Below are 26,198 nucleotides of genomic sequence, written 5' to 3'. Positions count from 1 at the left end.
CCTCCTATAGTAACTTGTTGCTCTGCTTAATCTGCCTGACCCGTCACATGCAGTAGTGTCTCCTTTGCACTTCTTTCCAAGGGTTTACTAACAAAAATTCTTCACTGATTTTCATCTGATCTCTCTCACACGCTAAGCTGGTGCATGATAAATGTTAAGTACTTATGAGGAGCACAGTAGGACAGAATAAAGACTGCAAATTAAGTTGCTGTTAATGCAATTTTGCTGCAGTTTCAGTGCCTTTATGTACTGCGACTTTGATTTAACTTGGCCACATTTTTGCATAGTCTCTATACAGTGTAAATATTCGCCAACACACAACTTATCTTTAACGGCATCCAAACGTTTTTTATGGAAGATAACATCACAAAAAGGTGTAGTGTAGCACTACATTGTTTTTTATGTGCTCTTTCTTCATTAAAAACAGTTTAGACGTAATCAAAGATCCGTGGTGTACTGGCAAATATCTACATTGTATCGTGTATGCTCCTGTACCCAGCTGGTGGTCTGTGCAGCACCTGGTACTTTTGAGAACTCATTCCAGGAACATGTGCGAAAGGGAATATAGACTGTTTGCATATTCTATAGGGCCGACTTGCACTGTAAATCGCACCAAAGTAGCACAGGAACCTTTTCCCAAAATTGCATTCTGCTGAGTCGTATTATTGGGAATGGGCACCAGTGAATATAATGGTATTTCACTTGTCATGCAATTCTGTGCTACTAAAGTCACATCTGAAATCACACTAGTGAGAACCAGCACAAATAGAGCAAATGGGTACCTGGGGTGCATTTCATCTCCTTTGCAGCTTCATTTGGTACAGTTGTCTTTTAATTACTTGCTACTCACTACAGATCATTGACCTCTATGGAGTAAAGCTGGGTGAATGTTTGTTTTTTTTTTTTTTTTTGTTTTTTTTAGTTTAACCCACAGCTACAGATTCCTCGATTAACTAACATTTTGCTGAGTGTATGGTCAGTTTAAAGTGGCTGAAGGTTTTGTTTTTTTTTCCCTTCATCCATTCAACCTTTGGTGTGCAGCAGTGCTCGCAGCCCACCCCCCCCAAAATAAAAACTTACCTGAGCTCCATCTCAATCCAGCAATGTTCACCGGAGCCTCTGCTCTCCCAGGTCTCTCCTTCCTCATTGGTTGAGACAGCAGAGCTAGCCATTGGCTCCTGCCACTGTCCACCACAGCCAGTGAGTGAGTTGGGGCAGGGGAGAGCTGTGATCCATGCGTGAATAGACACGTGAATCAGCAGCTCAGGAGCGAGCCTACTCGGGTGCCCCATAACATGCTGTTTGCTATGGGACACTAGGCAGGAGGGAGGGGCCTGGAATGCTGGCAGGGGACACGAGAAGAGGATGATCGGGGCTGCTTTGTGCAAACCACTGCACAGAGCAGGTAAGTATAACAACCTGTTTTTTTAAAAAAAGAACCTTTAATATCACTTTAGGATGTACCTTCTTTCTAGAAATGGTCACCATGTCCTTCTACTGATTCAGGTTTACTTGTACTATGCTAGGCTCAAGACTTTATCTGTAGATCTGGTTGCCTAAATACAGTAAAACTACACCACTTTAACCACCATGCAAGACCCAGTATTGCAGGACTAAAACCCAGAATGAGGTATTTAAGGCAGCATGATTACTGCTGTAAATGCAAAGCTCCCAGCAGACTGTACCATCTCTACAGCAAGGAGATGGTACTTCTTGAACTGCAGTTTTGTGGTTACCCAACTTGTACCACTTAACGCCTTTAAACACTTGTCTCTGGATTCACTCAGAAGTGATGGGCATTGAGCAAATGACCACAAAATTGATAACCCTATTCCCAGCACTTTGACTAATACATTTTGAGAATGCTGCCTTTTATAATTGGGCCAACAGAACAACATTTACAGCATGTTGGTTATGGATCTATTTTGATATGGAAAGTCCCTTTAATAAGTAATATACAGTGCCTATTCATGACTAAGAGCACAATGAACATTTTTATGGTTTATTTTTGAAGTGTCAGTCTTGTTGCTGAGAATATCATCACAGTAAAAAAAGAACAAAATCAGACTGCTTTTTGTAGACTGTAAAATGCTTGTCACAGTTTAATAACACTGTACAAAATATAGTGTAGATTGTTTTTTTTTTCCTAGTGAGGATTCGTAACCTTCTATATGTATGTTTTTACCCCTTGGTAAACCGCTTTTATGCAAAGTTTAACTAGTTTGTGTCTTCATGTGTACATTTCTTGTGTAATAATGATTTAGGAAATTATTCAAATTTTTTTCCTAAGTTTACAGTTCTAAGATCATGAACCTGTGCCTTGCCAGCTGTCTAATGGAATTCTTTGATCTAACATTAAGCAACTTGTCTCTTTGGTTGTTGTGGAACTACTATTTTCAGTATGCTTTTTTAGCATGCTCAGAGTTGTAATTCAGAAATAGTCTCTCTTTTTATCACACTTAATCACACATTTCATCTCATTTTTCCTTTAGTTTCTTTTTTTTTGTTCCTTAGAAAAAAGTGCTGTGTTTGGAGGGATTCTGGTTTCTTACTAGAAGCCCACACGCCATTATACACTCTGCATCCTCACTTTAGATCATGTAGTATTAAATGAACTGGAAGATTCAGAGGGTTAACGAAACACTTGGCCCTTTTCTCCTGCCTCTGCTCAGTGTTTTCCTTTCTCATTATCTCTTCTCCCTCCTTCTCCCCCTTCAGATTATTGCTGCGGATTGTAAGCGGGTCACAGTCCTGAAATATTTCCTGGAAGCACTGTGCGGACAAGAAGAGCCTCTGCTGGCATTCAAGGGTGGAAAGTATGTGTCAGTGGCACCCGTCCCAGACGCCATAGGAAAGGAAACGGGAAGCCCGGAGGGAAACCAACTGGAAGATCAGGTATTGGTTAAAAAATGGGGGAGACTGGGGTTTACCCACTGAGCCAGTGGTAAGAAATGCAAGCAACCCAGAAAAGCCAGTCTTGGGCTTTTGTTATTTTTGTTTAAATAATTGAATGCTTAAGTGCCTTGCCAAAAATGTACTTCAGTGTAATTTGTGTAATGCCAGTGTCTTTCAAGTCTGTATAGGCATGTCATCCCCATTTTGTGTGCGTGCATTCTTTCTTGTATCATCCTATAGCTTATTTTCCATTGTCCCAGTCTATCTACTCCATCCATCATCTGCTGCTATTATTTTCATTTCTTTTTTTTTTCTTAAAGTAATAATGTGTTGCAGCCGAGACGGGAGAAAGGGAGGGGGTGCAGAGTTCAGATTAGGGATAAAGTTTGTGGGCGTACATCTTGGTGTTGCTCAGAGGGTGAATTGAAGTCTACTTGACACGTACAGGAAGAGCTGACGGCACCCATCCCACTGCCCCCTCCACTGAACCCAATCTGTCCCTCACATCCTGATCTGATTAAGGAGTTTGAGGCAAATGCACCACACAACCTCCTATGTACTTGTTCTCTGCTAAAAGTGCACTGTGTATGCTTCATAGCCAGCCACATGGAATCTGAACATATCTGGACTCTATTGTTCATTCTCCTTTACTGCTATAAAACATATCATTCATAGACTAATTTATAGCTAGTATTGAAAACTTTGCCTATGTGACATGCAAATGCAGCATGAAAACTGTAATTTTTCTCATACTAAATTTTGTGAAATGAAGAAAATTTCACTTAAAGTAAAGCTCCAGCCAAGCCATTTTTTTAAAAATTGTATTTAATATATTGAAAGGTTTGAGTATGCTGGAAGCAGATTACAACTTGTCAATCTTGGCCCTATTGGGGGAGATCTCCTCTCGCTTCCTGTCCCAGTATCCACCTATAATCCAAAAAGGGAAATGCATGGAAATTCCTATTTTGGAGGGAGGAAAGACCATAATAAAGACTAAACAGTTTCTGGTTCTTTTCTAATTCTACTAGAAAGAAAAAAAAAATGTGTATATGTATATTTATTTAAGATCGCCCTAAATGGGAGGAGTTAGAACCAAAGGGGATTTTAATGTGCCTCTGAAAAAACATATCAAACTCGTTTATTTTTTGTAAGTTTTTTTGCAAAATTTATTAAATAATCATTAAAAGCGAACATACATATAAAATATTGCATTAGTATGTAATACACACAACAAGATACAAAGATTAGCAAAAAGCCATTAGTTCATCGTATTTGGATAGGTCCATATGGGCTGCATGTAGATCAAACTGTTGCTGGAACTACGCGTTTTGCTACAAATGCTTCCTCAGGCTCCAGCTAATTGAGCAAATTTTCAATTTAGAAATAGTCCTCAAATTTTAATCAGAAATGGATATAACCATGTCTAATGACAAATATGTCTTTGTACCAGTTGGTGTCTCAGATGAGATATGACCAGCGATTCCCCATATAGGTGATTAGTGAAGACATACACTTTTTATAGGATATTGGACGACCATATAAGGAAAATGAGGTACTTAGGACCAATCAATAATCCGTGTAACACCGGAAATAATCACTTGTCGTTTTCCAAAGAAAGGAGGGGAGAAAAAGGTGATGAAGGAGAATTAATGGGGGGCAATGGTCAAATCCAAACAAGGAAAAAGCCAAGAGAACTCTTCAAAGGGAGAACTTATCCATAATGTGGTCACATAGTTTCCATATTAGAAAGATCATCCCTTCAGATGTAAACAAGTATGTGTCTAGTCTTCAGACCGTTTAAATAGCCTGCCGATAGTTCTAAGAGAAGAGACTGAGAAACAGTTTCTTGTTCTTTCTAATTCTACTAGAAAGAAAAAAAAATGTGTGTGTGTGTGTGTGTATGTATATATATATATATATATATATATATATATATATATAATTTTTTTTTATGTGTTTTTGTGTTGAACTATTCTTTCACTCTCTCTGTATTGACCACCTGTGGCCAGAACAGTAAGTGGAAATGTTTGCAATGCACTTTATTCCATCCAAAACACAAAAGATTTTCGGCAGGAGTTCCCTGTAAAAGTATATAATCAAAATCCAAACTCTTAACATTTCACATTTACCTTTTAGTCCATGTCACTATGTATGTTTAACCACTTAAGCCCCGGAGGATTTGGCTGCTAAAAGACCAGGGGGTATTTTGCGATTCGGCACTGCGTGAATTTAACGGACAATTGCGCGGTCGTGCGACGCTGTACCTAAACGAATTTGACGTCCTTTTTTTCCCACAAACAGAGCTTTCTTTTGGTGGTATTTGATCACCTGTGCGATTTTTTGATCACGTGCCATAAACAAAAAAAAGCGTCAATTTTGCAAAAATATCAATATTTTTCACATTTTTTTTATATGAAATTCCCCAAAAAAAAAAAGTAAAAATCAAAATTTTTTAACATTTTCGGCCAATTTGTTTTATGCTACATATGTTTGGCAAAAAAATTGCAAAAAGTGTATTTTGATTAGTTTGCGCAAAAGTTATCGCGTTTACTAACAAAGGGAAAGATTTTTGTCGTTTTTGTTGTTTTTTCTTTTTTAACGCGTAATGGCGGTGATCTGCGATTTTTTTTTTTGCGGTACTGCGACATTGGGGGCGGACAGATCGGACCCTTGACTGACATTTTTGACACTTTTGGGGTTACCAGTGACATTTCTACAGTAATCAGTGCTATACATATGCACTGTTACTGTAAAATTGCACTGGCAGTGAAGGGGTTAACTTTATTTGAGAGGGAGGGGCTGTGTGTGTCCCTAGGGGCGTGATTCTAACTGTGATTGGCTGTGGCTTGAGCTGTAGGAACACTGATCAACGGTCCTACATAGTATAGTTTACACAAGCTGCCTGCCTTTCTCCCTCTCCCCCGACGTTCGCAGAGTGAGCGGCGGACATCGGCTCGCTCCCCAGAGCCTCACGGGCTAGTGACGTATATATACGTCACTTTGCCTGTTAGGGGCTGACCGCCGCAGTATATCTACTTGCGGCGGTCGGCAAGCGGTTAACTGATTCATGACCATTGGTCATAGAAATATAGATGCCCAGATTAAAATTGGCAACTTATGTTAACTTCACCATAGCTGAATAACTAGTTTTTAATACCTAAATTATTTACAGGACATATAAGGCTGTAAAGTGCAACATTTGAATACATTTCCTGTTTAGGTTTTCATTAAAAAGGTAAATGGGCATAATGTGTGTGTATGTGTATACAGTATGTCACAAAAGTGAATACACCCCTCACAATTTTGTAAATATATATATTTTAATAAATCTTCATGTGACAACACTGAAGAAATAAAAATGTTCTACAATGTAAAGTAGTGAGTGTACAGCTTGTATAACAGTGTAAATTTGCTGTCCCCTCAAAATAACTCAACACACAGCCATTAATGTCTAAACCGCTGGCAACAATAGTGAGTACATCCCTAAGTGAAATTGTCCAAATTGGGCCTAAAGTGTCAATACTTTGTGTGGCCACCAAAATTTTCCAGCACTGCCTTAACCCTCTTGGGCATGGAGTTCACCAGAGCTTCACAGGTTGTCACTGGAGTCCTCGTCCACTCCTCCATGATGACATCACAGAGCTAATGGATGTTAGAGACTTTGCTCTCCTCCACCTTCCGTTTGAGGATGCCCCACAGATGCTCAATTGGGTTTAGGTCTGGAGACATGCTTGGCCAGTCCATTACCTTTACCCTCAGCTTCTTTAACATTTCAGTGGTCATCTTGGAGGTGTGTTCGGGGTCGTTATCATGTGGGAATACTGCCCTGCAGCCCGGTCTCCGAAGGGAGGGGATCATGCTCTTCAGTATGTCACAGTATGTGTTGGCATTCATGGTTCCCTCAATGAATAGTAGTTCCCGAGTGCTGGCAGCACTCATGCAGCCCCAGACCATGACACTCCCACCACCATGCTTGACCGTAGGCAAAACACACTTGTCTTTGTACTCCTCACCTGGTTGCCGCCACACACGCTTCACACCATCTGAACCAAACAAGTTTATCTTGCTCTCATCAGACCACAGGACACATGGTTCCAGTAATCCATGTCCTTAGTCTGCTTGTCTTTACCAAACTGTTAGTGGGCTTTCTTGTGCATCATCTTTAGAAGAGGCTTCCTTCAGGGACGACAGCCATGCAGACCAATTTGATGCAGTGTGCGGCATTTGGTCTGAGCACTGGCATGCTGACCACCCACCCCTTCAACCTCTGCAGCAATGCTGGCAGCACTCGTATGTCTTTTTCCCAAAGACAACCTCTGGATATGACGCTGAGCACGTGCACTCAACTTCTTTGGTCAACCATGGCAAGTAAAAAGAAGGGAGTTATAACTGCGCTAACCAATGGATAACAGCAGCAACTTAATTTGTGACAAACAAAGAAAAGATGTGAAGGGGCTAAGTCGCGCTAATAAGTGCTGATTTGACAGACGATTATCAAAAAAACACAATGATTGATAGACCATAAAGTCCTCTATGATGTTAAAACATGTTATCCGAATGACAGATACAGTCCAAATTCCAGTTTCCCAGGGTCAGATGGTCATATTGACATTCATATAATCTCCTTACCAGAAAATGGAATAGAGTTCGCCCAAAAACTCAAACGGAGTTGAATCACCCAACCTCAGATGGATGTACTCAGATTCGCCTCTCATCAATCAATGGTAGTCATACATAAAAAAGAAAAAGGCTCCATAGCATAATACTGTTTATATGTTCATAGATCACCCTGAGGAGTGCACACCATCACCAGAGCCGGGTAACCAAGTGAGAAGAGACCCGACACCCTTATGTACAAAATCCTTACCAGATGGAGGATGTTAAAGGTAAACAGAGAGAGAAAAGAGGTGGCATACAGAAGACCTCGTCCAACACCACTACCGCTTACCAGACTCCAATGGGTTAACAGCCAAACAGTCCAAAAAACGATCCTTTAAGCAACGGTGAAGATCACTCCTGAACTAGCAGACTCCAATGGGTTAACAGCCAAACAGTCCTAAAAACGATCCTTTAGGCAACGGTGAAGATCACTCCTGAACTGGCTCGAGTATTGTCCCCCAAAGTAATGTGATATGCAAGACAAAGGCACTAGATAGTGCATTACCACCACACTTTATTCAAAAAACAAATAGACAGCAACTTACAGACAAACGTTGAATTCACAGCAAGGATTAGGCAAGCCGCCGGCCGGTCGGCTTCTCCGCCCGTCCTATCCAATAGCGTCCACACAAGCAGGTGACGTCAGCACGCCGCGACCGACGCACGTTTCGTCAACGGGATAGGACGGGCGGAGAAGCCGACCGGCCGGCGGCTTGCCTAATCCTTGCTGTGAATTCAACGTTTGTAAGTTGCTGTCTATTTGTTTTTTGAATAAAGTGTGGTGGTAATGCACTATCTAGTGCCTTTGTCTTGCATATCACATTACTTTGGGGGACAATACTCGAGCCAGTTCAGGAGTGATCTTCACCGTTGCCTAAAGGATCGTTTTTAGGACTGTTTGGCTGTTAACCCATTGGAGTCTGCTAGTTCAGGAGTGATCTTCACCGTTGCTTAAAGGATCGTTTTTTGGACTGTTTGGCTGTTAACCCATTGGAGTCTGGTAAGCGGTAGTGGTGTTGAACGAGGTCTTCTGTATGCCACCTCTTTTCTCTCTCTGTTTACCTTTAACATCCTCCATCTGGTAAGCATTTTGTACCTAAGGGTGTCGGGTCTCTTCTCACTTGGTTACCCGGCTCTGGTGATGGTGTGCACTCCTCAGGGTGATCTATGAACATATAAACAGTATTATGCTATGGAGCCTTTTTCTTTTTTATGTATGACTACCATTGATTGATGAGAGGCGAATCTGAGTACATCCATCTGAGGTTGGGTGATTCAACTCCGTTTGAGTTTTTGGGCGAACTCTATTCCATTTTCTGGTAAGGAGATTATATGAATGTCAATATGACCATCTGACCCTGGGAAACTGGAATTTGGACTGTATCTGTCATTCGGATAACATGTTTTAACATCATAGAGGACTTTATGGTCTATCAATCATTGTGTTTTTTTTGATAATCGTCTGTCAAATCGGCACTTATTAGCGCGACTTAGCCCCTTCACAACCATGGCAAGGCCTGTTCTGAGTGGAATCTGTCCTGGTAAACCACTGTATGGTCTTGGCCACCATGCTGCAGCTCAGTTTCAGGGTCATGGCAAACTTCTTTTAGCCTAGCCCATCTTTATGTAGAGCAACAATTCTTTTTTTAGATCCTCAGAGATTTCTTTGCCATGAGGTGCCATGTTGAACTGCACTGACCAGTATGAGAGAGTGAGAGCGATAACACCAAATTTAACACATCAGCTCCCCATTCACACCTAGACCTTGTAACACGAGTCACATGACACCGGGGAGGGAAAATGGCTAATTGGGCCCAATTTGGACATTTTCACTTAGGGGTGTACTCACTTTTGTTGCCAGCGGTTTAGACATTAATGACTGTGTGTTATTTTGAGGGGACAGCAAATTTACACCGTTATACAAGCTATGCACTCCCTTCTTTACATTGTAGCAAAGTGTAATTTCTTCAGTGTTGTCACATGAAAAGATATAATAAAATATTTACAAAAATGTGAGGGGTGTACTCACTTTTGTGAGATACTGTGTGTGTGTGTGTGTGTGTGTGTGTGTATGTGTATATGTATATATATATATATATATATATATATACACACACAGCCCTCAAAAATTCCACCCGGTCCGAGACCCGTTTCCTGATTGGCCGAAAGGCGAACAATTGCCATTGGCCAAGGAGGACGACTCGGGAGACGCAGAGGATTGAGGAGAAGCCGCCGCGGCATAGGTAAGTGCATGCTGGTCTCTCTGCATGCTGTGGTCACTCTGCATTGAAAGGGGGCACACTGTGGGCACTCTGCATTGAAAGGGGGTACGCTGTGGGCACTCTGCACTGAAAGGGGGCACGCTGTGGTCACTCTGCATTGAAAGGGGAGCACTCTTCTTTGAAAGGGGGCACGCTGTGGCCACTCTGCATTGAAAGGGGGTACGCTGTGGCCACTCTGCATTGAAAGGGGGCACGCTGTGGTCACTCTGCATTGAAAGGGGGCACGCTGTGGGCACTCTGCATAGAAAGGGGGCACGCTGTTGTGACTCTGCATTATAAGGGGGGCACGCTGTGAGCACTCTGCATTGAAAGGGGGCACGCTGTGGGCACTCTAAAGTTGTTAATATTTTCTGAACTTAATTCTGAATAAAACATTTAACAGTGTAATTATATGAGATATTTTACGGGGGCGTGTTTAGGGGTGGAGCAGGGTAGGGTTTGGGTGGGGCAACAAGTGGCGAGTAACTCTTAAGGCCTGGCTAGTAGCTCATGACTTGAAATTCTGAGCCCTGTGTATATAGTTACTGAGGTGCCACCAATAGGTCTTTGACATTAAATGTCCAGGATTGAAGATGTAGAACCAGAATGATTGCATACAGTGCCTTTTTGTTAGATGGCTCAAGGTGTCCATGTATGATCTATTTTACAATTAGACCACCCTGTTGTCTAATTTAGATAATATCACCACTATGGTGGTTCCTTAGGTATGATAGGATTAGGTAGGCATAGACCCTTTGCAAAGCATCCTTTTTTTTTTTTTTTTTGGTTTAGAGGTGGTTGGACTCAGGAACAGTATGTTGTATTCTATATGGTGGTTAAAGGGATCAGTAAAGTACCAAAATGGCCACATACATAAGGACTCAAAAAAGATGATTACATAATAACTAAAAATGTGTAATTTTGTCTTTTTTTTTATTTGGTTGTGGATAGAATAGGGAGAAGGGTTGGAACATCTGTCAAGTTTTTATTTTATTGCTGTGCAGAAATAGGAGAGAGATTTCCTATTGGGGACACCGGTTTGGGTAAAAGGCAGGTTCCTCTCATTTTGAATACCTTTTCGTTCACTTTTCGTTGTTTCTACAAGACAGTATCCTAAAGGGATATAGACTGGGGAAAAAAATATTGCGTTCAAACTATTGCCTGTTCTATTCAAAGATAAAGTAAAAAAAAGTTTTGACTGAAGATATGTTTTCAACTTTGTGCTAGTGTGTGTGTGTGTGTGTGTGTGTGTATATATATATATATATATATATATATATATATATATATATATATATATATATACATACAGTGGGTAAAAGAAGCATTGAACACGTCACCATTTTTCTAGGTAAATCTATTTTTAAAAATGCTATTGATATGAAATGTTCTCCACATGTCGGTAACAACCACTGCAATCTATACATACAAGGAAACCAAAACAAATAAGATCATAAATTAAGTTATGTGTAATAAAATGGAATGACACAGGTAAAAAGTATTAAACACGCTAACTGAAATGTATTTAATACTTCGTACACAATCCTTTGTAATGACAGCTTCAATATGCCTCCTGTATGGAGAAACTAGTCGCATGCATTGCTCAGGTGTGATTTTGGCCCTTTTCTTCCACACACACTCAGTCTACAAATCTTGAAGGTTCTGTGGGCCTCTTCTATGAACTCTAATCTTTAGTTCTTTCCACATATTTATCTCTAATATATATTGGATTCATGTCAGGTGATTGGCTGGGCCATTCTAGCAGCTTTATTTTCTTTCTTTAAAACCAATTGAGCATTTTCCTTTGTGTTAGGGATCATTGTCTTGCTAAAATGTCCACCCTTGTTTCATCTTTATTATCCAGGTAGATGGCAACAGATTTTTAGCAATAATTTATTGGTACGTTTTTCCACTCACCATTCCTTCAATGATCTGACATTTGCCAGTACCTTATGCTGAAAAACAGCCCCGCACCATGATGTTCCCACCTCCAAACTTCACTGTTGGTATGGTGTTTTTGGGGTGATGTGCAGTGCCATTTGACCTCCAAACAAAGAGTTCAATTTTGGTCTAATCTGACCAGAATATATTGTTCCAGTATTTCAGTCTTGTCTAATGTCTAAATGTTGTGTAGCAAACTTTAAGTGAGCTTCAGCATGCTTTTTCTTCAGCAATTGAGTCTTGCGTGGTGAACGTGCATACAGTCCATGACGGTTGAGTGCATTACTTATTTTCTTTGAAACAATTATACCTGCTAATTCAAGGTCTTTCTGAAGCTCTCTGCAAGTGGTCCTAGACTCTTGAACAACTCTTTTGATAATTATTTTCACTCCATTTTTTAAAAAATCTTGTGAGGAGCACCTGGTCATGACCTGTTTATGGTGAAATTATGTTCTTTACACTTCTGGATTATGGCCCCAACAGTGCTCACTGTAACATTAAGAAATTTATAAATCCTTCTGTAACCAATGGCCTCAGTATGTTTTGCAACAATAAGTTTGCGAAGGTCTTGAGAGAGCGCTTTGCTTTTACCCATCATGAGATGTTTCTTGTGTGACACCTTGGTAATGAGACATCTTTTTATAGGCCATCAGTTGAGACTGAACCGGCTAATATTAATTTGCACTGACAAAGGGCAGGATTGCTTTCCAATTACTGATAGCTGGTGTCTTGGCTTTTCTATGCCTTTTTGTACCTCCCTTTCTTCATGTGTTCAATACTTTTTTCCATTTTATTACACATAACCTAATTTCTGAACTTATTTGTTTTGGTTTTTGTATGTATGGATTGCATGGGTTGTTACCGACGTGGTGAAATTGTATGTCAATAGCACCTTTAGAAATATATTTGCACATTAAGATCTCTGGAGATGGACTTGTAACCTTAAGATTGTCCATGCTTTACCGCAATTTTTATTTTCAAATCCTCAGACACTTCTTTGCTGCTCTTTCTCTTCTCCATGCTCCATGTGGCACACAGACACACAATAGAAAGGTTGATTCAATTTTTCACCATTTTTAACTGGTTGCCAGTATGATTTTATTTTGTCAGCACCTGTTTAAGTATAACCAAAGGCAAAACTTCTTTTTAAATTTTCGATAGAGTAGAGATGGATTAGAACACCTATGATTTTATATTGCTGTCTGTGCCCCAAGGAGATTCACCCTCTCTATTTGTCCTAATTACCATTATCATTGAAAGTAAACGAAAAACCCCAAATTTTGGGTTGTCCCCAGAAAAGTATTAGAGGGGAAATGTTCCAATGAGGACACTAGTTGTCATGAGGGTCCCCAAGGAATTCCCTTAATTTTCAGGGATTTCCTCTCACTTCCTGTTTGGCTAAGGGACAGGAAGTAAGGGGAAATCTTCGCAATGTGACACAGATGGTGGAAATAAATCTGACAGGGGTTACTACCCTCCCTTGCTTAATCCAAAATAAAAATAAAACATTAGTTCTACTTTCATTGATACAGGTGAGTTTAATTACAAATTACAAGAGCAACACAAACTTAGAATGCAGTTATTTCTTTCAATTTTGAGAAGGTGCCAATTATTTTGTCCATTTTATTTTTGGAGTTTTGCATGGAATGTGTCAGATTTGGCTCTTTGTTTCTCCGCTTTTTTGTGTCCTACCAATACAAACAAAAGAAATAAACATGAGAATGCCTAAGGCCCCTTTCACACATACGGTCCGTTCAGTTCATCAGTTCAGTCACATCAAAAATGTATAGTTTTTTCATCCGTTTTTTTCTACATCCACTACCAATGCAAAAACGGATGAAAAACTGACCATTTGTCCGTTTACATCAGTTTTTGTTTCGATCCGTTTTTTTGACGGATGAAAAAATAGGGCATTCATCCGTTCCAAAAACTGGACATTGACAGAAGTGGATGAATACGGATGTTAACGGATGATCATCCGTTTTTACATAGAGATTCATTGATGTCCGTTTTTCATCCGTCAACGGATGGATGAAAAACGGACCGTATGTGTGAAAAGGGGCCTAAACATTTGTAGTTACAACAACTTTCTGGGTGAAGGTGGTTCATTATCCGACAGAAAAGCAGGGGTGTCAACATTTTTGACCATGACCTAAATTAACTTTTTGATATTATAATTTTACAAGATGCACCTTTTTGTGTGTGTGTGTATATATATATATATATATATATATATATATATATATATATACAGTAATACCTTGGTTTGCGAGCATAATTCGTTCCAGCAGCATGCTTGTAATCCAAAGCACTCGTATATCAAAGCAAATTTTCCCATAAGAAATAATGGAAACTCAGATGATTTGTTCCACAACCATTTATTGGTATAACTAAAGATATGCTGCTATCATATATAAAGTACATTACTGCACAGTTTAAGCATGCCATCCCCTCTGTTAAATAATATTGTGTTCCTGTGTCTGTACTGTAAATAAAAGATGCTGATTTCTACTGTATCAGCGCTTCTCCCGGCGCTAGCATGACTCCTCGGCTCTCTGCCTCTCTCCTCCCCATCTCCCCCGATGATGTCAGCAGGAGTGATCGGCCCTGCCAGCTGGGGAGAGCAGAGAGACAAGGAGTCACATAAGCGCTGGGAGATGCTCTGAAACAGTAGAAATCAGCATATTTTATATGCAATACAGTGGCACATAATGTTATGTAACAGAGGGGATGGCATGCCTATACTGTACTAAACTGCTCATATATCAAGACCGCACTCGCATATCAAGACAGATTAAAAAAAAAAATGTTGCTCGTCTTTCAAAACGCTTGTAAACCAGGTTACTCGCAAACCAAGGTATTACTGTGTGTGTGTATATAATTTTTATATATATATATATATATATATATATATATATATATATATATATATTATCATCCAATGGTCGCCACTGCACACTTATCAGAGTACATATAATCCAGCTTTATTTCGAAACATCCAAAATAAAACCTTCATTGTGCGTTCACCTTTCAAGACCCGTGAGTGACGCAACTGACCCTTTTTTTGGAAAGTAGACATTTCAAGGTATTTAGTAAGAGGCATGGAGTGGTTTTTAAACTTGTAATTTTTTGTCCAAAATTTTTGCAAAATGAAGAAAAAATGTTTTCCCAAAGTTCTCATTTTAACAAGTTATTTCTCACACACATCAGGCATACTTATAATTACACCCAAAACACATTCAGCTACTCCCCTGAGTATGGGAATTTCATACAGTGTCTTGAAAAGGTATTCATACCCCTTGAAATTTTCCACATTTTTTTATGTTGCAACCAAAAACGTAAATATATTTTATTGGGATTTTATGTAATAGACCAACACAAAGTGGCACATAATTGTGAAGTAGAAGGAAAATGAAAATTGGTTTCTAAAATGTATTACAAATATCTGAAAGGTGTGGCATGCATTGATATTCAGCCCCCCTGAGTCAATACTTTGTAGAACCACCTTTTGCTGCAATTTCAGCTGCAAGTCTTATTGGGTATGTCTCTACCAGATTTGCACATCTAGAGAGTGACATTTTTGCCCGTTCTTCTTTGTAAAACTGCACAAGCTCTGTCAGATTAGATAGAGCGCATCTGTGAACAGCAATTTTCAAGTTTTGCCACAGATTCTCTATTGGATTTAGGTCTGGACTTTGAGTCATTTAAAGACATGGATATGCTTTAGTCTAAACCATTCCACTGTAGCTCTGGCTGTATGTTTAGGGTCGTTGTCTTGCCGGAAGGTGAATCTCCGCCCCAGTCTCAAGTCTTTTGCAGACTTTAACAGATTGTCCTGTATTTGGCTCCATTCATCTTTCCAGCAAGTCTGACCAGCTTCTCTGTTCCTTCTGAAGAAAAGCATCCCCAAAACATGATGCTGCCACCACCATGTTTCACTGGGGGGATTGTATGTTCAGGGTAATGTGCAGTGTTAGTTTTCTGCACACATTGCCATTTGCTTTTAGACCAAAAAGTTCAAATTTGGTCTCATCTGACCAGAGCACCTTCTTTCACGTTTGCTGTGTCCCCCACATGGCTTCTCGCAAACTGAAACGGGACTACTTATGGCTTTCTTTCAACAAAGACTTTCTTCTTGCCACTCCTCCATAAAGGCCAGATTTGTGGAGTACACAACAAATGGTTGTCCCATGGACAGATTCTCCCACCTGAGCTGTGGATCTCTGCTGCTCCTCCAGGGTTACCATGGGCCTCTTGGCTTCTTCTCTGATTAATGCTCTCCTTACCCAGCCTGTCCATTTAGGTGGACAGCAATGTCTTGGTAGGTTTGCAGTTGTGCCATACTCTTTCCATTTTCGGATGATGGATTGAATAGTGCTCCATGAAATGTTTAAAACTCGGGATATTTTTTTTAACCCAACACTGCTCTAAACTTCTCCACGATTTGATCTGTCTGGTGTGTTCCTTGTCCTTCATGGTGCTGTTGGTTCACTAAGGTTTTTTAAAAAACCTCTGAGGGCTTCACAGAACAGCTGTATTTATACTGAGATTAAACTACACACAGGCAGACTCTGCTTTCTGAAGGCAGTTGGTTCCACTAGATATTAGTAAGAGGTATTAGAGTAAAGGGGGCTGAATACAAATGCAGGCCACGCTTTTCAGATATTTGTAAAAACATTTTGAGAACCATTTATCATTTACTTTCTACTTCACAATTATGTGCAACTTTGTGTTGATCTATCACATAAAATCCCTTTGTTTTTGGTTGTAACATGACAAAATGTGGAACATTTTCAAGGGGTATGGTTACCTTTTCAAGGCACTGTATGTGTGAGATTTTCACAGCCTAGCCGCATATAGGTTCCCAAAATCCAGGGAGTACCTTCAGTGCTTCACCTTTAGTGATTAGGACAATATGACTGACGTGGCAGTGATTAGGGACAATATGACTGTGGCGTTAAGGGGGCTACATTTATAATTTTTTGTTAATTTTTTTATAATATATATATATATATATATATATATATATATATATATATATATATATATATATATATATATAATCGATATAGCGCATCTGGAAAGTATGCACAGCGCTTTACTATTTCCACATTTTGTTATGTTACAGCCTTATTACAAACAATACCCCATAATGACAATGTAAAAGAAATTTGTTTGAAATCTTTGCAAATTAATTAGAGGAAGTGAAGCTTCATCTGTAACTTGGGCGTAGGAACCGGGGGGGACAGGTATGGTGAAATCCCCCCCAGTTTAGCACTTGGAAAGAGCGCTTGGCCACCCCCACCTTCGTGATGTCCTGGCTGTGATTGGTCCAGTCTCCAGCCTGGACAATTCATCATCCAGGACATCCGATCGCTGACGTCGCAATGGGGGCGGTGCCGGTGCGTGCGTCAGTCACTCACCGTCACCGCCGCTCACCTTCCCGCCGCAGAGGAGAGGCCGCCCGCCGGTCCCCACCACAGAAGAGGACGAGGGAGAAGCCGCTCACCTTCTCGCCACCGCCGATAGCCGAGCCGCCGCCGCCGCCAGGTAAGTGCATTGGGTTGAAGGGAGCACGCACGCTGGTCTCTGCATTGATTGGGGGATAATGCTGTCACACTCTGCAATCATTGGGGTACAATGCTGTGGGCACTCTGCAATCATTGGGGTACAATGCTGTGGGCACTCTGCAATCATTGGGGTACAATGCTGTGGGCACTCCGCAATCATTGGGTTACAATGCTGTGGGCACTCTGCAATCATTGGGGTACAATGCTGTGGGCACTCTGCAATCATTGGGGACAATGCTGTGGCACTCTGCAATCATTGGGGTACAATGCTGTGGGCACTCTGCAATCATTGGGGTACAATGCTGTGGGCACTCTGCAATCATTGGGGTACAATGCTGTGGGCACTCTGCAATCATTGGGGTACAATGCTGTGGGCACTCTGCAATCATTGGGGTACAATGCTGTGGGCACTCTGCAATCATTGGGGTACAATGCTGTGGCACTCTGCAATCATTGGGGTACAATGCTGTGGCACTCTGCAATCATTGGGGTACAATGCTGTGGCACTCTGCAATGATTGGGGTACAATGCTGTGGCACTCTGCAATCATTGGGGTACAATGCTGTGGGCACTCTGCAGTGATTGGGGACAATGCTGTGGAGCTCTGCAGTGATTGGGGACAATGCTGTGGCGCTCTGCAGTGATTGGGGACAATGCTGTGGCGCTCTGCAGTGATTGGGGACAATGCTGTGGTGCTCTGCAGTGATTGGGGACAATGCTGTGGCGCTCTGCATTGAAAGGGGCTCGCGCGCTGAACTCTGCATTGATTCTGTGCATTGCTGCATTCATCTTTCCTCAATCCTGACTAGTCTCCCTGTTTCTGCCGTTGAAAAATATCCCCACAGCATGATGCTACCACCACCATGCTTCACTGATGGTATTGGCCTAGTGATGAGCGGTGCCTGGTTTCCTCCAGACATGACGCTTGCAATTCAGACCAAAGCCTTCTATTTGATTCATCAGACAAGAGAATTTTAATTCTCATGGTCTGAGAGTCCTTCAGGTTCTTTTTGGCAAACTCCAGGTGGGGTGTCATGTGCCTTTTACTGAGGAGTGGCTTCCGTCCGGCCACTCTACCATACGGGCCTGATTGGTGGAGGGCTGCAGAGATGGTGGTTCTTCTGAAAGGTTCTCCTCTCTCCACAGAGAAACACTGGAGCTCTGTCCGAGTGACCATAGGGGTCTTAGTCACCTCCCTGACTAAGGCCCTCCTCCCCCGATCTCTCAGTTTGGCCGATTGGCCCGCACTAGGAAGAGTCCTGGTGGTTCCAAACTTCTTCTATTTACGGATGATGAAGGCCACTGTGCTCATTGGGACCTTCATTGCTGCAGACATTTTTCTCTACCCTTCTCCAGATTTGTGCCTCAATACAATCCTGTCTCGGAGGTCTACAGACTATTCCTTGGACTTCATGGCTTGGTTTGTGCTCTGACATGTACTGTTAACTTCGGGACCTTTCCAAATCATGTCCAATCTACTGAATTTTACCACAGGTGGACTCTAATCAAGTTGTAGAAACATCTCTGATGTTTGGAATCATTGGAAACAGGATGTACCTGAGGTCAATTGAGTGTCATGGCAAAGGCTGTGAATACTTATGTACATATGATTTTATTTGATTTTTTATTTTATATAAATTTGCAAAGATTTCAAACAAACTTCTTTCACGTCGTCATTATGGGGTATTGTTTGTAGAATTTTGAGTAAAATAATGAATTTATTCTATTTTGGAATAAGGCTGTAATGCAAAATGTGGAAAAAGTGGAGCGCTGTGAATACTTTCTGGATTCACTGTATATACAGTGCCTTGCGAAAGTATTCGGCCCCCTTGAACTTTGCAAACTGTTGCCACATTTCAGGCTTCAAACATAAAGATATAAAACTGTAATTTTTTGTGAAGAATCAACAAGTGGAACGAAATTTATTGTATATTTTAAACTTTGTTAACAAATAAAAAACTGAAAAATTGGGCTTGCAAAATTATTCTGCCCCTTTACTTTCGGTGCAGCAAACTCTCTCCAGAAGTTCAGTGAGGATCTCTGAATGATCCAATGTTGACCTAAATAACGAATGATGATAAATAGAATCCACCTGTGTGTAATCAAGTCTCCGTATAAATGCACCTGCACTGTGATAGTCTCAGAGGTCCGTTTAAAGCGCAGAGAGCATCATGAAGAACAAGGAACACACCAGGCAGGTCCGAGATACTGTTGTGGAGAAGTTTAAAGCCGGATTTGGATACAAAAAGATTTCCCGGGCTTTAAACATCCCAAGGAGCACTGTGCAAGCGATAATATTGAAATGGAAGGAGTATCAGACCTTTACAAATCTAAGAAGACCTGGCCGTCCCTCTAAACTTTCAGCTCATACAAGGGGAAGACCCATTAGAGATGCAGACAAGAGGCCCATGATCACTGGATGAACTGCAGAGATCTACAGCTGAGGTGGGAGACTCTGTCCATAGGACAACAATCAGTCGTATACTGCACAAATCTGGCCTTTATGGCAGAGTGGCAAGAAGAGTTTGAAATATCCAATAAATTTCGTTCCACTTCATGATTGTGTCCCACTTGTTGATTCTTAACAAAAAATTACAGTTTTAAAATTATAGTTTTATATCTTTGTTTGAAGCCTGAAATGTGGCAAAAGGTCAAAAAGTTTAAGGGGGCCGAATACTTTCACAAGGCACTGTGTATGTGTGTGTATATATATATATATATATATATATATATACACACAGTATCTCACAAAAAGTGAGTGCACTCCTCAAATTTACAACACTGAAGAAATGACACTTTGCGACAACGTAAAGTAGTGAGTGCACAGCTGGTATAACAGTGTAAATTTGGTGACCCCTCAAAATAACTCAATTACACAGCCATTAATGACTAAGCCGCTGGCAACAAACGTGAGTACACCCTTAGGTGACAATGTCCAAGTTTGGCCCAGTTAGCCATTTTTACATCCCTGTTGTCATGTGACTCGCTAGTGTTACAAGGTCTCAGATGTGAATGGGGAGTAGGTGTGTTAAATTTGGTGTTATTGCTCTCACTCTCTCATACTGGTCACTGGAAGTTCAACATGGCACCTCTTGCCAAAGAACTCTCTGAGGATCTGAAAAAAAAAGAATTGTTGCTCTACATAAAGATGACCTAGTCTATAAGAAGATTGCCAAGACGTTGAAACTGAGCTGCAACACGGGGGCCAAGACCAGACAGCGGTTTAACAGGACAGGTTCCAATCCGAACAGGCTTCGCCATGTTCCACCTAAGAAGTTGAGTGCACGTGCTCAGCATCATATCCAGAGGTTGTCTTTGGGAAATACACGTATGAGTGCTGCCAGAGGTTGAAGGGATGGGGGGGGGGGGGGGGGTCAGCCTGTCAGTGCTTAGACCATAGGGCCGGACACTGCATCAAATTGGTCTGCGTGGCTGTCATCCCAGAAGGAACCTCTTCTAAAGATGATGCACAAGAAAGCCCGCAAACAGTTTGCTGAAGACAAGCAGACTAAGGACATGGATTACCATATCCTGTGGTCTGAGGAGACCAAGATACACTTATTTGGTTCAGATGGTATCAAGCGTGCGTGGCAGAAACCAGGTGAGTAGTACAAAGAGAAGTGTGTCTTGCCTACAGTCAAGCATGGTGGTGGGAGTGTCATGGCCTAGGGCTGCAGGAGCTACAGTTCATTGAGGAAACCATAAATGCCAACTTGTACTGTGACATACTGAAGCAGAGCATGATCCCCTCCCTTCCGAGAGTGGGCCGCAGGGCAGTATTCCAACATAACGACCCCAAAAACACCTCCAAGATGACCACTGCCTTGCTAAAGAAGCTGAGGGTAGAGGTGATGGACTGGCCAAGCATATCTCCAGACCTAAACCCTATTGTGCATCTGTGAGGCATCCTCAAATGGAAGGTCGAGGAGCGCAAGGTCTCTAACATCCACCAGCTCCGTAATGTCATCATGGAGGAGTGGAAGAGGACTTCAGTGGCAACCTGTGAAGCTCTGGTAAACTCCATGCCCATGAGGGTTAAGGCAGTGCTGGAAAATATTGGTGGCCACACAAAATATTGACACTTTGGGCCAATTTGGACATTTTCACTTAGGGGTGTACTCACTTTTGTTGCCAGAGGTTTAGACATTAATGGCTGTGCGTTGAGTTTTTTTGAGGGAACAGCAAATTTACCCTGTTAAACAAGCTGTACAATCACTACTTTACATTGTAGCAAAGTGTAATTTCTTCAGTGTTTTCATATGAAAAGATATATAATAAAATATTTACAAAAATGTGAGGGGTGTACCTACTTTTGTGAGATACTGTGTGTGTGTGTGTATATAGTGTGGGAGATTAGCTAATAGGGATCACCTTTTCCAGGAAAGTAAGGCCAGCATGCAGGTAATTTCTTTAAAGTCTGGTGGGTTGCCAGCTTTATTTAGCAGAGGTTTGCAAATTTGCAAAAACAGCAAAATAAATCCTTGCCATCCGGCGCTAAACTAAACAACAGTTTTTCTCACTATACAGTGTGGGGCTGGTCCCCATCACCCACAAAAACAGATGGTAAAGCAAACCTTTTCTTTTGAAAGTTCAAACAGAGCTCCTCTCTGATTCCCTTCTGAGTCTCAGGCCGGAGCCTTCCTGTTCTCTCTTCCTGTTCATTTAAAGTCCACCTGAGCATGGACTCAGGTAACCCACAATCTCTGGACCGGAACCTAGCCTGTCACAGAGGCTGGAAAAACCCGGACCGGATTCCGGTTGTCTCTCACTACAGAACGTATGCGAGGTGAAATATAGCGATTATCTACTACCTCACCTTGCATACCGTCACATATCCTCCCCCTCTGCTCAAGCGCCGGTGATTGAGCAATTGACCCAAGCATACAGTGCATGCGGGAGAGGGCATCCGCATTGTTTTGGAGCTTGCCCGGCCTATGCTCTACTGTAAATTTGAACGGCTGTAGAGCCAGGAACCATGTTGTCACGCGGCCATTTTTTTCCCTGTTGTCACACATCCACTTTAGGGGAGCATGGTCAGTGACCAACTTAAACGACCTCCCCAACAAGTAATACTTCAGGGAGTCCAAAGCCCACTTAATAGCAAGACATTCCTTCTCGACAATAGCATAGTTTCCCAGGCTCCGACCTAACTGAATAGCCAGCTTGGACTTCTAAGTCCAAGCTGGCTATTCAGTTAGGCTGTCCCAGGCAGAATAGCGCTCCCACCCCCGATCGTCAGCGGGGAAGCCAGTGCGGTTGTCAGGAGGCTCCGATTACCGCCTGACACAGACGGTCTCTCCCTGCTGACAGAGAAGGATGGATGGCTGATGTAAACACAGCCGTCCGTCCTTCTCCCTGCAATGATCACAGAGACCATGTGGTCCTGCTATATAGGATCGCATGTCTCTGTGTTCATCTCACAAGCCCAGCCCCCCACTGTTAGAATCACTCCCCTAGGCTTACATTTAACCCCTTGATCACTAACAATGTTAACCCCTTCCCTGCCAGTGTCATTATTACAGTAACTGTGTATATTTTTAGCACTGAATACTGTAGTATTACTGTAGTAATGTCACTGGTACCCCAAAAATGTCAGGGGTCCGATCTGTCCGCCGCAATGTCGCAGTCCCGCAAAAAATTGCAGATCACCGCCATTACTAGTAAAAAAAATAAAATAATTTACATAAATCTTTCCCGTAGTTAGTAGACGCAATAACTTTTGCGCAAACCAATCACAATACACTTATTGTGGTTTTTTTTTTAAATTGGCCTAAGATGTTAAAAAAAAATTATTTTTTTTTTTTTAGGTACAGCGTTGCACGGCCGCGCAAATGTCCGTTAAAGTAACGCAGTGCCGAATCGCAAAATAGGTCCTGGTCATTAAGGGGGAAAATCCTCCGGTCTGAAAGTGGTTAAGTTGGCCCTCCCTTTGCAGTCGTAACAGCTTCAACTCGTCTGGGAAGGCTGTCCACAAGGTTTAGGAGTGTGTCTATGGGAATGTTTGACCATTCTTCCAGAAGCGCATTTGTGAGGTCAGGCACTGATGTTGGATGAGAAGGCCTGGTTCGCAGTCTCCGCTCGAATTCATCCCAAATGTGTTATATTTAGTTGGGGTCAGTACTGTGTGCAGGCCAGTCAAGCTCCTCCACCCCAAACTCACTCATCCATGTCTTTATGTACCTTGCCTTGTGCACTGGTGCACAGTTATATTGGAACAGAAAGGGGCCATCCCCAAACTGTTCCCAACAAGTTAGGAGCATGGAATTGTCCAAAATGTCTTTGGTATGTTGACTCCTAAAGAGTTCCCTTCACTGGAACTATGGGGCCAATCCCAACCCCTGAGATACAACTGCACACCATAATCCCCCCTCCACCAAATGCTTTGGACCAGTGCATAGTGTACTTTGGGGGGAGGGGGTGATCAGAATTTTTTTTTTCATTTATTACAGTGATGATTAATGTAATAAGAAGTCGGTAAAAAATTGTGTAAAGGTTTCATTGATGAAACCCTGTGTACTACAGTGATGCTGTGAATGGGCTTGGCTATCACATGGTATAGGGCTGCTTTGATTGGCACTGGCACCATGTGATTGCTGTAATCAATCACCGAGCACTCACGGTAGTAAACAATTACATCATTGTTTACTACTGTTCATGTGCGCACTGTGCAATCGTATAATACCAGGGCCGCTCACAGTGGCCCCAGTACAATGATTTGTGATCAACTGTGTTTGGTGTACACAGTGAGTCACTGATCCCCTCCACTGCATGCTTTACAGAGTGTGCATGAGCAGGCGATGCGGGAGGACATACGAGTATGCCCACCCGCATTGACGCTGCTCCCAGCAGTTAAGAATATTTTCAGAAGTAGAAATGTTATTTTTATTTTTTTCAATTACAAAAATGGAAAGTAAAGGATTAGAAGAGAATTCCCTTTGAATTCAAAATAGCATCAGTTCTTCTATTTACACTTACGTGCAGTTTTATTTATGGAACTCCGCAGGTAGTTTGTTCCAAACATCTTGAAGAACTAACCACAGATCTGTGGATGTAGGCTGCCTCAAATCCTTCTGTCACTTCATGTAATCCCAGACTCGATGGTTGGGATCTTGGCTCTGTGGGGGCCAATGTATCACTTCCTGGACTCCATATTCTTCTTTACACTGAAGCGGAAACTTAATGACATTGGTTGTATTTTTGGGGTCATTGCCCTTTTGCAGTATAAATTTGGGTGTCAACCACACTAATGGTATGGCACGATGGATAAGTATCTGCCTGTATTTCTCAGGACTGAGGACACCTTTTGATTCTGACTAAATCCCCAACTCAATTTGTAGAAATGCAGCCCAAAACTTACAAGTAACCTCCACCATGCTTTACTGTTGCCTGCAGGCACTCATTGTACTGCTCTGCAGCCCTTCAGGGAACAATCTGCTTCCTGCTTCAGCCAGATATTTTACATTTTGACTCATCAGTCCAGGGCACCTGCTGCCATTTTGCAGCACCCCAGTTCCTATATTTTCATGCATAGTGGAGTCAGCCTTGTTTCCACATCGGCGGTATGGCTTTTTGGTGACCGTTCTTCCATACAGACCACTTTTGGCCAGACTTCTCCGAACAGTAGATAGGTGCACCTGGTTCCCACTGGCTTCTGCCAGTTCTTTGCTGATGGCACTGCTGGACATCTTCTTAAGGAAAGTAAGCATGATGTCTCTTCCATCTGCTGCATTGAGTTTCCTTGGCCAATCCACTGCACCTACGGCCCTCGGCATTTTATGTTTCTGTGTACTACTTAAAAAAAAACTTGAACAGCACATCTTGAAACCACAGTCTGCTTTGAAATATTTGCCTGGGAGAGACCTTGCTTATGCAGTAGAACTACTTTGTGTCTTGTTGCTGTTCAGTCTTGCAATGGTGTATGACTAGTAACTAGAGTTGAGCGAACACCTGGATGTCCGGGTTCAGCGGGTCCGGCCGAACTTGGAAAAAAAAGTCTGGGTTTTCGTGACCCGAACTTGACCCCTATCCCGAACCCTATTGAAGTCAATGGTGACCCGAACTTTTGAGCACTAAAATGGCTCTAAAAAAAACATGGAAAGGGCTAGAGGGCTGCAAATGGCAGCAATATCTTGTTAAGAGCATGGCAAGTGCTCTGCAAACAAATGTGGATAGGTAAATAACTTAAAATAACATAAAAATAATCTTGATCTAGGAGGACGAGGCCCATATGGAGTAGGAGGTTGTGGTGGCGATGGATGTGGCGGTTTAGTTGGAAGCGGCAGTGGAGGAGGACGAGGTAGCCAACACTGGTTTTTGTTTTTAATTTTATTTCTTTTTAAATTGGGGTACACCCCAAAAGAGTGAGAAAGATCAAAAATACAACAATGGCTGGGTAAGGCCGGTATACATGTCTATTCTGCACAAGGTACGGACAAGTCCTGTGGGATCCATGCCTGGTTCATTTTAATGAACGTGAGCTTGTTCACATTGGCTCTGGACAGGCGGCTGCGCTTGTCTGTGATAATGCCCCAGCCGTGCTAAATACACTTTCAGATAATACACTGGCTGCAGGGCAGGCCAGCACCTCCAAGGCGTAAAGGGCAAGCTCAGGCCATGTGCCCAATTTGGAGACCCAGAAGTTGAAGGGGGCAGACCCATCATTCAGTACGTGTATAGTACGTAAGGAACGGTAAGCAACTGTATATGGTAAGGAGCGGTGATGGGGGCAGGGGGGCTTTTTCCGCCTTCTGGGTTGAGTCTGGCCTTGGAAAAGGTATGTGTCCCTGGTTGTGGGCCGGGCTCTCCCAAAGCTGTCTTAAGTTCTGAGGCCTTCTGGTAAGGACGGGGCTGCACTGCTCTTGCCAGGGACTGG

General features: G+C 42.1%; 1 protein-coding gene across 1 annotated transcript in view; it reads left to right on the top strand.

Annotated features, from left to right (window-relative positions):
- Positions 1-26,198, top strand: part of SMG6 (SMG6 nonsense mediated mRNA decay factor) — a 697,848-nt gene that overhangs the window by 596,479 nt on the left and 75,171 nt on the right. Inside the window, exon 14 of the mRNA XM_082247741.1 lies at positions 2,719-2,895. Coding sequence (XP_082103867.1) covers positions 2,719-2,895 — 177 coding nt within the window. The remainder of the gene's footprint in view (positions 1-2,718; positions 2,896-26,198) is intronic.

The sequence above is a fragment of the Pelophylax lessonae genome (genome assembly GCF_965119305.1).
Source record: "Pelophylax lessonae genome assembly, chromosome: 2".
Lineage (NCBI taxonomy): Eukaryota > Metazoa > Chordata > Amphibia > Anura > Ranidae > Pelophylax > Pelophylax lessonae.
The sequence above is the reverse complement of the archived record's forward strand: the minus strand, read 5'-3'. Positions and strand labels throughout refer to the sequence as shown.